The sequence below is a fragment of the Mercenaria mercenaria genome, chromosome 6, assembly GCF_021730395.1.
Source record: "Mercenaria mercenaria strain notata chromosome 6, MADL_Memer_1, whole genome shotgun sequence".
NCBI lineage: Eukaryota > Metazoa > Mollusca > Bivalvia > Venerida > Veneridae > Mercenaria > Mercenaria mercenaria.
Genome location: NC_069366.1, coordinates 4,038,235 through 4,056,493, shown reverse-complemented (window position 1 = coordinate 4,056,493; position 18,259 = coordinate 4,038,235). Strand labels below are relative to the sequence as shown.

The 18,259-nt window shown below is 33.5% G+C and overlaps 1 protein-coding gene across 1 annotated transcript; it reads left to right on the top strand.

The window, feature by feature from the left end:
- Window positions 1–3,133: 3,133 nt before the first annotated feature.
- On the top strand, window positions 3,134–17,947 carry LOC128557933 (aurora kinase A-A-like). Its single transcript, XM_053546602.1, is given in 8 exon segments — window positions 3,134–3,165; window positions 7,085–7,196; window positions 9,163–9,193; window positions 9,196–9,241; window positions 10,983–11,121; window positions 12,244–12,392; window positions 13,086–13,317; window positions 14,157–17,947. Coding segments are annotated over 8 exon segments (840 nt in total). The 3' UTR covers window positions 14,256–17,947.
- The last annotated feature ends 312 nt before the right edge of the window (window positions 17,948–18,259 follow it).

Sequence of the window (18,259 nt, the reverse complement as noted above, 5' to 3'; positions counted from 1 at the left end):
TGTAACCTGTGACCATTCCTCATCTTCAGACATCACCTGATCTCAGTTTGACCTTGACCTCATTTTGGACTTAGGTTGCTTTATATTGGCCATCTCTTGGTTAACCAAACGGGACCGTTTCATCTAGCATCAATACCGCTTACAAGAATGAATTGATACTAATACAGATGTAACCTGTGACCATTCCTCATCTTCAAACATCACCTGACCTCAGTTTGACCTTGACCTTGACCTCATTTTGGACTTAGGTTGCTTTATATGGGCCATCTCTTGGTGAACCAAATGGGACCATTTCGTCCAGCACCAATACCCCTTACAAGAATGACTTGATACTAATACAGATTGCCTGCTGCACAGTAAATGGGCCAATTTTTTCAAAAAACATGTAACTGCATTTTTTTTTATAGAGGAACATCTGTTTCAAGTTTTGTTAAAACTGTATTCAATGTGTTTTATTAGTATTCAAATGCTGCAGTAAAAAAGAAATCACATAATCAATCCAAAAAAAATTAGAAAGCCATTTTATGGCTGAAAATTGGCCGTTTTTTCATGTAATGCGTTAGCATTGGATTTTTACACTTTTCAAAAAATGCTACAGTATTTTCAAATAACAAAATATAAGTTTGATTTTAATACCTTTAAACAGATAATTCTATTACCTTTAAAATGATGTATAACATTGATGATCACTAAAGCCGTTACATTTTTACGAATATGATAATAAAAAGTGACTCATGTAACACTACTGTTTTTAACAAAAATGCTAAATTTTGAATTGAACACAAAATGTCTTAATTTTACATATTCAAAATAATTTTCTTGCTCACTGTCTTACTATGTATTTGTAGAATACGAAAAAAATGCTTGCAGCACTTATCAATGGACATTTAAGTAAAAAAGTCTATTTTACCACCCAAAAAACTATTTGCGTGAAAAAAAGTGTAACGTCCGTCCCCCACTATTATTTTGTAATTGAATATGAATATATTGATATTAATTACTTTCATATATGCTTAATGACATACCTATCATGAAAATATGAAAAATAAATAGATCTGCAGCCTTGCTGGGAAAAAAATGACGAAATATCAAAAGTTATGTGTAACGTCCGTCCCTGTAACGTCCGTCCCCCTATATATGCTTTTCTTAATCTTGTACAAAATGAAGTGTTTTCATGTTTTGATGGTAATATCTGATACTATTATTTCACAAGAGTATGTAAAAAGTATGAAATTATCAAAAAAATGTTGAAAATTTTTTTTTGTTCATACTTTTGAGTATTTTAAATTGAAAACTAGAAAAAAAACCCTGAAAATTAGAGCAAAAATCTTAGTTTTTTATGCTATGTGAGTAAATTTGAATGAAATTAACTCCTGTTTGATAGGACATGCATCAATAAGTAATAAATATATAAAAAGATTCATTTAGATTTATTTGATGTTGTATCATCTTCATTTGAAAAATAGGGGGACGGACGTTACAAAAAAGGGACGGATGTTACAAAAATTGTGATAATTGAATATTTCTTATATTCTGATTTTGTTATCCATCAGTAACTTTTTGTAGTTTATATATTGATAAATAAAGATGCTGTGTGTTAAATCATTCCCACTAAAACATTTATTTACAAATATGAGGACATTATTCAAAAGAATAATATGTCACATGTAAAGAGACCCCTGCCGGAACAGTTGGCTATAAAAACAACATGAGAAAAATATACAAAACTGATAAAATTGATCCACTAAACTGGGCCCAGTTTTTACATGTGTATATCTCTGGATCCTTGTAAGATTCTAAAACAACACTTACCCTCTTAACGAGTCTTGTATAAACACACACTTTGGGAAAACTTAAGCGTTATTATACAAGGTGCCATAAAACTGGACCCTGTATATACATTTCTGGATCCATACCTAGTCCTTGTAAAAACACTGAATCTTGTATATTATACAAAGTGATTTCTTTTGAAAAACTGAGAAAGGGGAGGAGCTTGCTGTCATATGCAGATTAGGAGTGGGACTAAATGTGTGAAATTCTTTTAATTTGAACTAATTTTATGATACAGGCTCATGCCAGTGATGATGGCCATACGGTTGTGTAGACCCTTAAATTGAATAAATAAAATTCTAAATTATGGTCATTTCATAAACAAAATCTGATGTGTCATGGCAATGAATCAAAGATATTTTAAGTAAATGTACCAACTGTTGTACAGGGTCCAGGGTATTTTTTTTTCAAACTCATATTGTCTGTCTAAATGCATTTTCAGCATTACTTTCAGATTACATACTTCAGGGATTTTTCTTAATCTATGAATATGATTTATAGTGGTATCTGTGAAATTCAAACTGAAACAAAATGATCCTCCTCACCTCGGTTCAAAAAGTGTTTGATGTCAGAGCTCTTATCCCCTTCTTGTGCTGAGATGATGACTACTGTCACTTTCTTAAAAGTGTATGATATTACATGATACATATCATTTACATGTTCATAAAAAGAAATATTTTAATACGTTTTCTCATTTTGTTCTGTTTCGTTTTGTTTTATGCTTCAACATAGTTTTTGAAAAAAAAATTGTTAGAAATTATGGTGAATTTGTAACGTCCATCCTAATTTACTTAACTCTTGCAGTAACATGTACCATTAATTACCACACACATATCTTTTATTGAATGACATTAGCATAATAATGAAAATTTAGAAACACCTTTCATTAAGTCAGTGAATACATAGGATGAACACTATCAATTTCCTGATAAAAAAATACTGTTTTCTTTTTCTCTCCATATTTTAAAACTCTAATTCAGCATATTTCTTTTTATTTTATTACTTTGTATCATTTTTCATTCATCTAGATAGGTTTAACATTAACAGAATCTGTATTTATTCAGTAAAGCCACATTAAAGCTTGAAAAACAAATGTATATAATTAGTGCAACGTCCGTCCCTACATAATGTAACATCCGTCCCCCTTTGCCATCAGTTTCTCTTTACTAGTTTTGAAGCCTAAATAAAAAAGAAATATACAAAAAACTGAATTGTTTAATAACTTATGTTCTTGTGTCTTCATTTAAAAGGTTGTTATCCAATTAAGTATAATATTATAAATGGTAACGGGAAAAATATGAGTATGGCTGTTTTTTTCCTTCTCTGCTTCGACAGGTAAAATAACAAAAAAATTTTTTTTTTTAATTTCTGGCAAATTTTTTATAAGTTTCTTGTAAAGATGTACTGGTTTATTGATTTGGTGAATTTTCTCATCTAAATGACAGTAAACAGCCTCAGAAACAAGCTTTTTACATTCCCATGTAACGTCCGTCCCCTTGCCCAACCACTGATAGAAAATGATGTATAAAAACAAAAATCAGCAAAAAGTTATCTATTATTTTACTTTTTCATGAAGTTAAAACATACAACTTCATGAAAAAGGCTTAACAGGTAAAAAATCTTTAACTTTAATTTTTGACTTTGATGCTAACACATTTGGCCCATTTACTGTGCAGCAGGCAACATGTAACCTGTGACCTTTCTTCATCTTCAAACATCACCTGACCTCAGTTTGACCTTGACCTCGTTTTGGACTTGGGTTGCTTTGTATCGACAAGGATGCCATCGGGGGCATCAAGTGATATTCGAACGCAGCTCCTTGTTTAGGGGTTTTTTTTTTACGGACTCGGGTTGCTTTGTATCGACGCATCAAGTGTTTTTGAACGCAGCTCCTTGTTTAGGGGGTTTTTTTTTACGCCTTTGAAAATTCAAAAAATGACAATTTCTCAAAAACTGTTACATATATTGCTTTGAAACCTTGTAGGATGGTTCAAAAACTCATTTTCATCCCTACAGTGAGTCTTAGCTCCCTAGTGATATTGACCTTGAAGAAATCAGCCTTTGAAGATTCACAAAAATGAGTCGACAATTCAAAAAAAAAATGTAACAGATATAGTTTTGAAACTGGAAGAGATGGTTTTAAAACTCATTTTGCACCTATGATTTCGTGATGGCCTTGTTAAGAAGGGTTGTACAAATCAGATATGAAACATTTTTCTCCTATGTTTTGAGTTTTGTCCCATTAAATCCCATTGTAAAACATACCAGACAATTAATTTATACATAGATGCACAAAAGAATATCACTGACAACATAGTGAACAGAAGCTGAACACAAATGACTACTACATATTGGGGGAAGAAGGTGGGGGTGGAGAAATTTGACTCCTCTCTGCACAAATATGTTTTTATTACACATATTCCAAACAACTCTGGTAGTACATTCCAGGGTTGTAAAAAAAAAATTCACACCACTCGCCCTACAGGACTAGTAGCCAGTAAAATCTACTTGCCCTTGGTGAACAGTCACTCACCCTAATGAAATTACAGCTATCTTAATGACATTTTTAATACTCACTTTTATGAAAGAAGTATGTACAACAAACAAATTTCAAATATATAACACACAGTAGACAAATAATATTCTCTTGTTAGCTCACCTGAGCAATGCTCAGGTGAGTTTTTCTGATCGCTCGATGTCCGGCGTCTGTCGTCCGTCGTCTGTCGTCTGTCAACATTTAGCTTGTGTATGCGATAGAGGCTGTATTTTTCAATTAATCTTTATGAATATTGGTCAGAATGATAACCTTGATGAAATCTAGGCCGAGTTCGAAAATGGGTCATCTCGGGTCAAAAACTAGGTCACTAGGTCAAATCAAAGAAAAACCTTGTGTATGCGATAGAGGCTGTATTTTTCAATTAATCTTCATGAATATTGGTCAGAATGATAACCTTGATGAAATCTAGGCCGAGTTCGAAAATGGGTCATCTTGGGTCAAAAACTAGGTCACTAGGTCAAATCAAAGAAAAACCTTGTGTATGCGATAGAGGCTGTATTTTTCAATTGATCTTCATGAATATTGGTCAGAATGATTGCCTTGATGAAATCTAGGCTGATTTCGAAAATGGGTCATCTTGGGTCAAAAACTAGGTCACTAGGTCAAATCAAAGAAAAACCTTGTGTATGCGATAGAGGCTGTATTTTTCAGTTAATCTTCATGAATATTGGTCAGAATGATAACCTTGATGAAATCTAAGCCGAGTTCGAAAATGGGTCATCTCGGGTCAAAAACTAGGTCACTAGACCAAATCAAAGAAAAATCTTGTGTATGTGATAGAGGCGGTATTTTTCAATTGGTCTTCATGAATTTTGGTCAGAATGATAACCTTGATGAAATCTAGGCCGATTTTGAAAATGGGTCATCTTGGGTCAAAAACTAGGTCACTAGGTCAGATCAAGGAAAAACCTTGTGTATGCGATAGAGGCTGTATTTTTCAATTGATCTTCATGAATTTTGGTCAGAATGATTACCTAGATGAAATTTAGACCAAGTTCGCAAATGGGTCATCTGGGATCAAAAACTAGGTCAAATCAAAGAAAAACCTTGTGTATACAATAGAGGCTGTATTTTTCAACTGATCTTCATGAAATTTAGCCAGAATGATTACCTTGATAAAATCTAGGCCGAGTTCGAAAATGGGTCATCTGGGATCAAAAACTAGGTCACTAGGTCAAATCGAAGAAAAACATTGTGTATGCAGTAGAGGATGTATTTTTCAATTGATCTTCATGAAATCTGGTCAGAGTGATTGCCTTGATGAAATCTAGGTTGAGTTTGAATATGGGTTATCTGAGGTCAAAAACTAGGTCACTAGGTCAAATTAAAGAAAAATCTTGTGTATGCGATAGAGACTGTTTTTTTCAATTGATTTTTATGAACTTTGGTCAGGATGATTGCCTTGATGAAATGTAGGTCGAATTTGAATATGGGTCATCTGAGGTCAAAAACTAGGTCACTTGGTCAGATCAAAGAAAAAACTTGTGTATGTGATAGAGGCTGTATTTTTCAATTGATCTTCATGAATTTTGGTCAGAATGATTGCCTTGATAAAATCTAGGTCGAGTTTGAACATGGGTCATCTAGGGTCAAAAACTAGGTCATATCCAAGAAAATGCTTGTTTTATCGCAAGAGACCAATTTTTTGGTCCAATCTTATTGAAAATTGGTCAGAATATTTGTTTCCATGAAATCACTAGGTCAGACATGTTTTACACTGTTATGGTGTGTTTCTTAGGTGAGCGACCTAGGGCCATCTTGGCCCTCTTGTTTCCTTTTTGATTAATCATATTTGTTATGCTTAAATTTTCTTTTCACAGCAGACATTTTTCTTTTCCTTTCACTGTATTTTTATGCCCCGGAAGGGAGGCATATTAGTTTTCAACTGACCGTCCATTAGTTCTTTTCTACGTTCGTCACAACGTTAACTTTTTGCATGAAGGCACTTCACTAGCGAACCACTGCACCCAGGACCTTCAGACTTCACATGCTGATAGTACTTATTGAGTACGCGAGCCCTACTGACTTTGGGGTCACCAGATCAAAGGTCAAGGTCACCAGGTCGCTCTCCAAATAAACTACAGCTGTTGGTTTGCCATGCTTTGACAAAGTATTGGAAAATAAACGGTGACGATAATAACATTAACTCTGATAAATAAGTTTATCTTGACTGGCGTACGGTACATGGTTTTCTTGTAATAACTGCATCGATAATAATAATAATCACAGTCTAGCGCGCAATCGTTATCGGTAGGTGATTGAATTTTAAAGCGTCTACCGTTATCTTTTTTCGTGATGTAATTCAAAACATTTTTTGCTGAATTTTGGTAAAGTTACAATGTAAAAAGCAGTTGGTGAAGTATACAACGGGGTCCACTCGTCCTGCCCAGACTTACTCGCCAAAGCCAGCGGGCGAGTGGAATTTTACACCCCTGCATTTAATATGTAAACAATTGCATGTAAACAAAAGACAGTGTACTTTAACTGCTTTAAGCATTTACTGCTAGAGTGTACTATATTCATTGAAAATAACTGTTTTCATTACAGCAAAATTTCCCATCTATTCAGGTAGTTACAAGACAATTTCCCCATCCCAGAAGCCCCAACCACCATTTCCCCTGAAAACTGAAAAAAGCACTGCCATGTGATATTCTATTGCACAAATGTGTGAAATTGAAGGAAATATTGTTTTTGCAGGAAAAAGTGGTCACTTGAAGATTTTGATATAGGCAAGCCTTTGGGGAAGGGGAAGTTTGGAAATGTTTACTTGGCTAGAGAGAAGCATAGTAAATACATAGTAGCTTTGAAGGTAAGTACTATGTACTTTTTCTTCATTATTAGAATGGAACATTTTAGTGATCAGTGTACACATGATTTTTAGCTCGACTATTCGAAGAATAGTCTAGCTATTCTACTCACTCTGGTGTCGGCGTCGGCGTCACACCTTGGTTAAGTTTTTGCATGCAAGTACATACAGCCATCAATTAAAGGCATATAGCTTTGAAACTTATTTTTTTCTTTTTCTAGGTCAATTACCAACCTCTCTGGGTCAAGTCCCATAACTCTGACATGTATTTTGAGCAAATTATGCCCCCTTTTGGACTTAGAAAATTTTGGTTAAAGTTTTACATGCAAGTAACTATCTCCAAAACTAACGCAGATATTGATTTGAAACTTCACATGTGTCTTCGGGGTTATAAAACTAGTTGATAGCAGCAAGTCCCATAACTCTGACCTTCATTTTGGCCAAATTATGCCCCCTTTTGGACTTAGAAAATTCTGGTTAAAGTTTTGCGTGCAAGTACATACAGCTATTTCTAAAAGGCATATAGATTTGAAACTTATTTTTTCTTTTTCTAGATCAATTACCAACCTCACTGGGCCAAGACCCATAACTCTGACATGTATTTTGGGCAAATTATGCCCCCTTTTAGACTTAGAAAATTTTGGTTAAAGTTTTACATGCAAGTTACTATCTCCAAAACTAATGCAAATATTGATTTGAAACTTCACATGTGTCTTCGGGGTTATAAAACTAGTTGATAGCAGCAAGTCCATAACTCTGACCTTCATTTTGGCCAAATTATGCCCCCTTTTGGACTTAGAAAATTCTGGTTAAAGTTTTGCGTGCAAATACATACAGCTATTTCTAAAAGGCATATAGATTTGAAACTTATTTTTTCTTTTTCTAGATCAATTACCAACTTCACTGGGTCAAGTCCTATAACTCTGACATGTTTTTTGAGCAAATTATGCCCCCTTTTAGACTTAGAAAATTTTGGTTAAAGTTTTACATGCAAGTTATTATCTCCAAAACTAATGCAGATATTGATTTGAAACTTCACATGTGTCTTCGGGGTTATAAAACTAGTTGATGGCAGCAAGTCCCATAACTCTGACCTTCATTTTGGCCAAATTATGCCCCCTTTTGGACTTAGCAAATTCTGGTTAAAGTTTTGCGTGCAAGTACATACAGCTATTACTAAAAGGCATATAGATTTGAAACTTATTTTTGGTTTTTCTAGATGAATTACTAACCTCAGTGGATCAAGTGCCATAACTCTGGCATGTATTTTGGGCAAATTATGCCCCCTTTTGGACTTTGAAAATTCTGGTTAAAGTTTTACATGCAAGTTTCTATCTCCAGAACTAATGCAGATATTGAATTGAAACTTCACATGTGCCTTTGGGGTTATAAAACTAGTTGATAGCAGCAAGTCCCATAACTGATATGCATTTTGGTCAAATTATTCCCCCTTTTGAACTTAAAACTCTTTTGATATTTAACATTTTTGGTCAATATTTTCCTGCTTCTGGGACAATATTTCGAAGAGTCGAGCTTGGCTGTCTTAGGGACAGCTCTTGTTTTTTATACATTAAAGCTATAAATTATGTTACCGGTATTTGGAGATTGTTTTGGTAAATATGACATTTTGTAACAGACCTCAATTTCTTTTGGAGAACAGTTTTTTCACTGTTTAAAAAACCATAAAATGTGGCTTCATTCTGATGAGCCCTTTTATTTTCTCGATTTTATTGTAAGTATATTTTAGAGTATGTTTCAGATACCAGTAAATTGCCCTTTTAAACTTCTAAAGAAAGGCATTTTTAAGGTCACTGTGAAAGTGGTCATACTTATGAGCATTTAGCGTAAACAGTGCCCTTACATTGTAGCTCTGAAGAAAGTTGTATTCATTGTTCAGACAGCCACAGATGGCTTTCTGATTAGCCAGGAAAAGCAGATGTCATGTTTACCCTATTTGTTTGACTTTCAGGTGTTATTTAAGTCACAGTTACAGAAATCTGGGTAGAACATCAACTAAGACGTGAAATAGAAATACAATCACACTTGAGGTAAAATTGATAAATTGTACATTTATATAATTCATTTGCAATTATAGACTATGTCTTATGTCCTATGAACACACATCTAGTTTATTTGCTGGAATGCAAGTTAGAAGCTAGATCTGTTTAATGCCAGACTTTCAAATAGAGGCAATGTTTCTTTTGTGCTGCTTCTGAAATAAAAAAATTCCTAGGATATTTCTTTAAAACCACAAATGATTATTTTGATCAAGTTACTTTAAAATCAGTTAACATTGTTAGTCATTTTCACAACTACAATTTGAAAGCAAAAAGTTTTATACCAGTTTTTGTTTAAAATACTGATCTTTGCTATAGTAAAAGAAATTCATTTCAATTATGGCCCTTTTCCGACTTAAAATTTTGCTAAATGTTGATTTTCATTCAATAACTTTTGAAAGGATGAATGGATTAATTCATTATTCTAATAAGCTTTTCTCTGTTAAAACACTTATGCAACAATGACGTAACGTTAACGTGCGGTGACAATGTTTTTGTTGCGACCAAGAAAGAGCGCTACTACATTTTATCTACTGTTTTAGATTAAGGGCATGATATAAGATTCGAAATAATTTATAGCAAAACCGTGTTTTAACACTTTTTATACACTCGGGCAGTAATATGTGGTACAAATAATTTCGCTCGGGCTGTGCCCGCTTGAAATTATTACACCCACCGTATAACCGCCCATCTGCATAAATAGTGTTAAAACACTCTTTTGCTATAAATTATTTCTTAATTGGTACACACATGGTATATGATTATAAAACACAAGCTAAGATCAAATGGCCCCATTTCAACTTAAAATTTGAAATAAAAGGTTCTTATTTTGTACAAAAAGGTGGTGTTACGTGGGTCTTGTTTAGTCTGTCGAAAGACTGACAGCTTTAGTTTATAAACAGCTCTTGTTTAAACTTAAATTTAAGGACGCCAAGTATTCAGGTTGCATTGATACTTTGTACAATTGTTTCTTGAATTCCAAGGAATCAAGTGTTTTAGTTTAAGATCACAAAAATTTGACTTAAAATGATACTTTGTGCACGTTTTCAGAACGGGACTTGAAAATGTTTGGAGAATTTTAGATAGACAAGTTTTAAATACAGAGTTTCAACTGTATTTGTGCATCTGAAATTCAGGTAGAGCGCAGATCAATGAATTGCGGGGTCGTGAGGTGGATCCCCAGCGGGGCTTTTCTTCTCTGACAATTTGATACAAGCCATTGTGTCTGAAATCATTTGTCCTCCACCTCTGATTCATGTGGAGAAGTTGGCAGTTACTTGTGGAGAACAGGTTTGTACTGGTACAGAATCCAGGAACGCTGGTTAAGTTAACTGCCCGCAGTTACATAACTGAAATACTGTAGGAAAACGATATTAAAGCCAAAGCAACATCTGAAATTCTTCTCAGCTTTCTATAAGGAGTCCCATGTGGATCTGTGGCGACAGTTTGTGTATGAAAGGAATTGAAATCATTGCATTACCCTCACATGATCATAATAAGTGACTGATAGGGTCTGCACACTTGGTTTTTCTGTATCTCAGTGATTCCAGCAGGTTTAAAAGTTTTTAATCCATACTTCATATTTATATTTCAGTGAGATGTGCTATTATAGCTAAGGAGTACACTTGCAAAGTTTTGTTACATTCAGTGCTATTTAAAATTTTAACAGAAAATTTAAACAAGCAAAGTATTTGAAACATTGATGAATACTTGATGACTGTTTTTATTGCAGACATGACAATATATTACGTCTGTTTGGATACTTTCATGACAAAACTAGAGTTTATTTGATCTTGGAGTATGCACCAAAAGGAGAACTGTACAAGGAGTTGACAAAACAGAAAAGATTTGATGAAAAAGTTACCGCTAAGGTATGACAGTATTTATCTAGTATATGACGGTTGAATTTCACACTTCATGAGATTGCAAATCATAATTGGATGTACTAGTTTCAAGCTATCAACTTGTTACTTCATTGAAAAAAACAAAACAAATGTTATCCAAAAATCTTAATTCTGTATTTTGACAAGAAATTTTCAGAAGAAATGTTTAATGACATTTTAGACATTTAGGCATTGGTAGAAATAATATTTACTAGATTTAGAGAACTGAATTCATCGTTTGTACTTTTGCATGTGCTGCAAGTGCAATAACAACATACTAAAGGGAAAGAATAAAGAAAATTGTTTTGAGTAGGGATGTGGGGTATTACCTAAAAACCATTATTTTATTAGTTTGTAAAAAATGTACAATATCACTGTGTAAAATTTCCAAACTATTATGTCTGACATGGTACAATATTTTTTTCCATCCAGGTATATAACTGATATAAAGTGCATGCATTAGAAAGGGGCATATAAATTAATGAATTACTTGGAACTTTAAAACATCAACTGTTCTATGCCACAGCTATTCATACTTGCAAACAATGCTAATAATTGACCTAGCTATATGTCGGTCATGAAATAATTTTGTTGTTTGTGGACAAAAATGCAGTAACATGATAAAATCCTATTACAAGCTATTTTTGCTGCATCTGTATATAATCGTCTTGAGAATACAGTAGCCTGTTGGTTTATACGGCAGATCCATCTCGCAAATTCTTGGATATACCTGCCCGTATGTTGGGGAATATATCTCTTACAACAGCTTGTTTAATGGATATGTTTGTTTTAAATTGTCATGTATTTACATGTAATTGATAATCTTATTTGCATACCACACTATGATGATGGTACATTGTATAGCAGGTAGGCTACCGGTAATAGAAACAGAAAAAAACTTGCGAGTTCATTTGAAGACATCACATTTCAGATAATATATCATGATATGCGTTGCTGTATAATAACATACACTGCAAAAATTTCTTTTAATCCCAATTCCTTGTTTCAAGTTACATCATGTATAAAATGTGGATCTGAAGTCAGATTTCGGATTTCTTGAATTTGGATGATCCTGAGTCTTGATCTGCAATTGTGTTGTTTGTTTTACAGTATATCTACCAGTTAGCCAATGCGCTGAAATACTGTCACAGTAAGAAAGTTATACACAGGGATATCAAGCCAGAGAACCTGCTACTAGGACTTACCTCAGATCTTAAGATTGCCGACTTTGGGTGGTCTGTACACGCTCCATCTTCAAGGTTTGTACTCAACTTTATTTACTTATCTCATCTGGACGGGCAAGGAGTAAGTCCATTTCCCAGGTTTTATAGGTGCAAAACAGATTAACGGAGATGAGTCTCAGAATGCAGCTTTGCCAGTGGTTAATTTAGTTTCATTTTGAAAGAACCAGTCAGATGCTAGAGATTCGAGACTGCTGTTGACCTCAAGTTCTGTTACATGTGACAAGTGACAGGTCTTGAAAAGTTACAGCAAAGTTGTATGCATGGTTCAGTCAGTTCTTGAGACTGAACTGAAAGGTCCAGAGATAGAATTCCAGGCGAGGAACTGTGAAATCATAAATATTCATGGATTTAGTAAGTTATGTCAATCTGGGAAATTAGCTGTCAACAAATTAAGTTCCCAATTACTGTATCATCAAAATTTGAAATTATGAGTTCATGTCCCTACAAAATAGCCATTTGTGCTAGAACCATGAAATTTTAAGCCCACAAAAATGAATTCTCATTAATACATGTTTTCATTGATGATTTAACTAAAAAAGTTTAACCATTGATTCATGTGCAGTAGGGTAGTTTTAGTACGCTTTCAGTGAACAAGTCAGTACTGGACAAAACCAGAAATGATTTTTAGATTAACTGAATTACTGTTAAAAAAACTACACTTAACATAAATTAAAATAGAACGAAATATCTTCCTTTACATTTATTCAGGAGAACAACTCTATGTGGGACACTAGACTACCTTCCACCAGAGATGATTGAGGGGACTTACCACGATGAATGTGTCGACCTCTGGAGTCTGGGTGTACTCTGCTATGAATTGCTGGTCGGCAAACCGCCATTTGAGACAGAGAGTAATTCAGAAACTTACAGAAGAATAACAAAAGTAGACATAAGATACCCATCTTACGTCTCGCCTGGTGCTAGGGATCTCATTTCTAGTGTAAGCTGTTTTAGTCATTTCTATATCTACTGCACAGATATAGTAGTCAGTTGAAATATTTCTTGCTCAGCTTTTATAACTTAAAAAATAAACTTGTGAAAAAAGCTGCAGTTTTATGAATACACAATGTTAGCTCTTACCCTGCTAAATTTCTATAATGAACTTGTCCATCTTTCAATTTGGTCAGTACCATTAACTGTTAAAAGGGGTGCATACCAAAAAGTTACTGAATGAATGGCGAACAGTGCAGATCATGATCAGACTGCATGGATGTGCAGGCTGCTCATGATCTACACTGGTCGTAACGGCAGAGTCGATCGTGTCCAGCATGATAAGGGTTAAACTTGTGTTTTATATTTCTGACTGTGATGCAAATACACTTAGGTTGCTTAGAACTTTTGTTTTATGCTAGTACTGGACATGAATGTTTAATGTTCAGATAGTACTGTTCAAAGTGTAAACATAAAGTACATAGTGTAATAATAAAAATGACTATGTAATAATAAAGTGATGTAGTGTAATAATAAAGCGCATAGTGTACAAATGAATATGTAATAATAAAGTTAGATAGATTCTTTTATTTCCTCCAATACTGAAGAGCTGAACATACATACAATATTGAATATAATAATATATACATGTTATGTCAAATAAACAATCCTATATATATTTAAACCCCACATGTTCATGCAATGTGACATAAGATGATCTAATCCCATTCACTTTAAAGCATCATTAAGAGTTAACTAGCACAGGAAGTGTAATAAAATGTATTGTAGGCCTTATACAATATTATGACTCTAGTCCCAGATTTAAACTTTGTATTCTGTCATTTACAGCTGTTAAAACACGACCCACGGCAGCGACTGTCTTTGGAGAAAACAATGACACATCCGTGGATTTTAGAGAACTACACACCAAAAGAACAGTCTCGCTAACAGTGTTTGTAACACGGAAATAGAAAACCGAGACTAAAATGGACCACTGTGATAATTTGCAGGCAATAAAGTAAGAGTCGTGAGTGTGAAATATCAACAGAACAGATTTGATCACCGAGTTGCATAATTTATCAAGATGTATTTAGTTTTAGTGTTTCAGATATTTAAGTGTTTTGCATATATAATTTAATAAAATATACTGAAAAATACAGTACAATGAATTTAATTTGTCAGAATACATTACAGAATTGTGGAGTATGAAGTTTTACATAACTTGTATGATGATTTTTTATTGTTCATTTCTGTATTTTGTATGTATGAATTGACTCATTATCAAGGGTTGAACCACATTCCTAATGGCAAAAAAATCTTACTTGCAAAATGAATCCTACATAAGCATTTTTTTCTGTTTTATTTAAAGGGTTTATTTGAATTGAGCAATCTCGTTTGTCAGATTTGTAAAAGAGAAAGCCAGTGTTTAAAATTTTAGTGTGCAATGTTTCTGAAAAGACAACATGCAAACCATGTAAGTAATGTGCTTTGAAGATGAGAGTGCTCTTTTATTATTTCTTTAACTTTGAATTTGCAAAAATTAGCCAGAATAAAAATTTGTTAGTTAAAATTGGTGTCTAAAGCCTTTTAAAATTGATAGCAAGAAATGTATTTTCCATAAAAAAATAAAACTGTGGTCCACAGAAAAGTTTTACTTTCAGACAGGCTTATTATTTTCAAGATGCAGAATTTGAGAATAGTTTAGTTTGGATAATGGAACTGATCTGAAAGTTCCAATGAGTCCTGCCATGGGCCTTACAAATACATTTTTGTATTCGGTAGCAAGGTTTCATAAAATTGAATTTATTTTGTCAGATCAAATATGTAGTCTTCTTTTTTCCTATTAACTTACAAATTCCCTATGGGGTAGACATGTAAATAATATGTATTGAATTAATCACAAAATGCATTTATTTTAGGACATAGGCTGTGATGTGAAATCTTCTTCTTTTACGATAATGGCCTCGTTCAATTACTGATACATTTTGGCCATGTGTGAGGGGTTACAAGTGAAAGACTTTAATAGGGAGGAAGCATAGTGACTATGATGAAAATTTCACTTTGTGGCCTCTGTCCAACTACTAGTGTTTTTATTACTTTTACAGTGCAGATATAAATTGTTATGCCTCTTAATAAATTGTACAGTTTGTACACTCTTCATGAAAAAGTACTGGAAAAATAAAAAAAATTAATTTTGATTGGTTGAAAAAAAGTACCGGTTAACATTTATACACGTTTGCACCAAAAGTGACTAACTGCATCGACAAAAAGAAGCAGGTAGCTACTTTTTGTGCTAATGTTAAAGTTAATGATATGATTGCTAATGGATATGTCAGATTGAGTGAAAGTGTATGTGTTAATGTTACGCCATGCAAGTATAAGTGGATGCGGGGGCTCTGCATATACAGTCAGTGCCAGCTTTCAAGTTCTGTGTGCAGTGTGTACTTTGTATTTATTTTTCTGAACGAAATTTTAAACGATGCTATGCTTATTTTTTTTTTATTTGTTTATGGCTGATTTTTCCTTTAGTATAAATGCACTATCACAAATTCTTGGATGAGTAATGGGTGTAAAAAAACATTTCATTTCATTTGTTCCTTTACATTATGCATGTACATCTTTCTGTCTCTGTCAATTTGTTTTAGTACCTTACTTTCTCAAATCTGCATTTCGTCATCTTTCTTCCTATCTGTTCATTTGTCAGATCACTGGATGCATGTATGTGTGTTATGTTTTTATCTGATTCATCAGACATAATGTCAAAATTATATATAAGTAAATCGGGATTTGTTATGTTTGCAATATTCATTATTATACCAATTACTTTCAGATATATGTCTTGATCATTTTTCATCCTTCATTTCAAAATTGTTGTCAGTTTGACATTCCAGTTACATTGTAAAGCCTGCTAGGGTAGGGAGATAGGGATTTCAGAGCTATCTTGGTCTCACTGTGATTGTAAAAACTATGTGAGAAGTTATAAGGAAAACTGATACACATGAGTAAACCTGTATCAACTCCATTACTTAGTTAGTGAATCTAGATTTCTTACAAAATTTAAAAAAAAATAAGTTATTGTTGGATTGACAACAATTTTGGAACACATGCAAGTATGAAATCGGATGTTTTTCTCAATTGACTTGTATAAATATTGTCAAACAGATTTGAATATGGCTGGTTATTTTGAGAAAAAATGATCTGATTTTATTGTATCATTAGTATAATTGTAAATAAGTTTGTGTCATAAATTTTTATGTTTTTGCTACTTTTGTTTAAAAAAAGGGAAAGCAGACTTTTATTATTATATACTATTCAGAAACAACAAAATGAAACTGAATTAAGTTAGTTTCAATTATGTGTGTTGTCCTATGAAAAAAAGCAACTTCTTTAAGATCAGCCTTTGCCTTTGACATTTCAAGTTAATATACCTGGTATATTTAATATACCGTACCTAGTACAAAGTTAATTTGTTTTAAGTATTTGCTTCATTTTTAGTATACGCCTGTGAAATGGGACATATTATTTGACTTGTAGCAGCAGGCAGGTGGCATCTGCTAAAGATGTCCGCATTCTAAATTAAGCAGTTGTTATCCATTGTTCACCAAACTGGGTCACAATGTTTATGGGCATAACATCTTGACTAAGTTCAGTAACCATCCGGATTGTCTTTGTGGTCCTGGGGTTATGGCCCTTGAATGACGAATGATTGAGAAAATTGACAGTCTGCTGTCTAATTTGAGTAGTTGTTATCAAATGTTTACCCCAAATTTATAATGTCTGTGGGTATATTATCTTGACTAAGTTCAGTAAACAGTCAGGTATCCTTTGTTGTTCTGGAGTTATAGCCCTTGAATCAGTCGAAATTGAAGAAGTTGCCGATGATTGTGACAGTTTGGTACTTTTGGTTAGAAACACATAAACATATACAAAAAAATGAAATGAGGCAAAACCTCAAAGTCAGCTAGAGGAAATCAGAATTAACATGTTTTTAAATTTTCACTTAAAAATGTTTAATTTAGTGTTATACCTAGTAGAGTGAATATCATACATTGCAATATTACAGGGAAGCTAATGTCACGGTGACATCGTTCACTATTGGTCAAGTTTTCTTTAGGAGTATTCCAGTTTCTTCTAAACTTTATGTTTAATTGAAAAAGAATGAAATTATTTTTTGCCAGTAACTGGAAACCTTTCGTAGGATTTTTGAGTGTTGAATAAGCAATCTGATGATGTGCTGTCTTCACTGTGGAGAAAAGACATTCTCACCGACAGGTGGGCCTTAGTTTTAAAAACCATCGCTATACATATGTGAAAGTATACTCGTGTTTTCAGAAAGCTCGAGTCTTTAGCTCGCTATAAGTCGGAGTCTAGGAAAGTCAGCTGGATGTTTCCTGGTTATGGTGAAAAGTCTTGTGTATAATTTTGATTTCCTACATTTATATTAATCACAGTGCTATATTTGTATATATGAATTTTAATTTAGCACTGAAACATTTCAGTTGATGTTTCATTTATCTCTTACTGACTTTGTATACTGGAAAATGACTTAGTCAATGTGTATAGTATATGTATATTAGTCACTGATACCTGTTCTTTCATGTGTACTGAAGACTTCTTGGAATAAAGTTATTGAATCATGACATTTGTTTTTGGTGTTTTTAGCTCACCTGTCACAAAGTGACAAGGTGAGCTATTGTGACCGCTTGATGTCTGTCGTGCGTCAACAATTTCTAAAAACTTCTTCTTCTTGAAAACCACTGGGCAGAATTACACCAAACTTCACAGGAATGATCCTTGGATGGCCCCCTTTCAAAATTATTCAAAGAATTGAATTCCATGCAGAACTCAGGTTGCCGTGGCAACCGAAAGGAAAAACTTAAAAAATCTTCTTGTCCAAAACCACAGGGCCTAGGGCTTTGATATCTGGTGTGTAGCATCATCTAGTGGTCCTT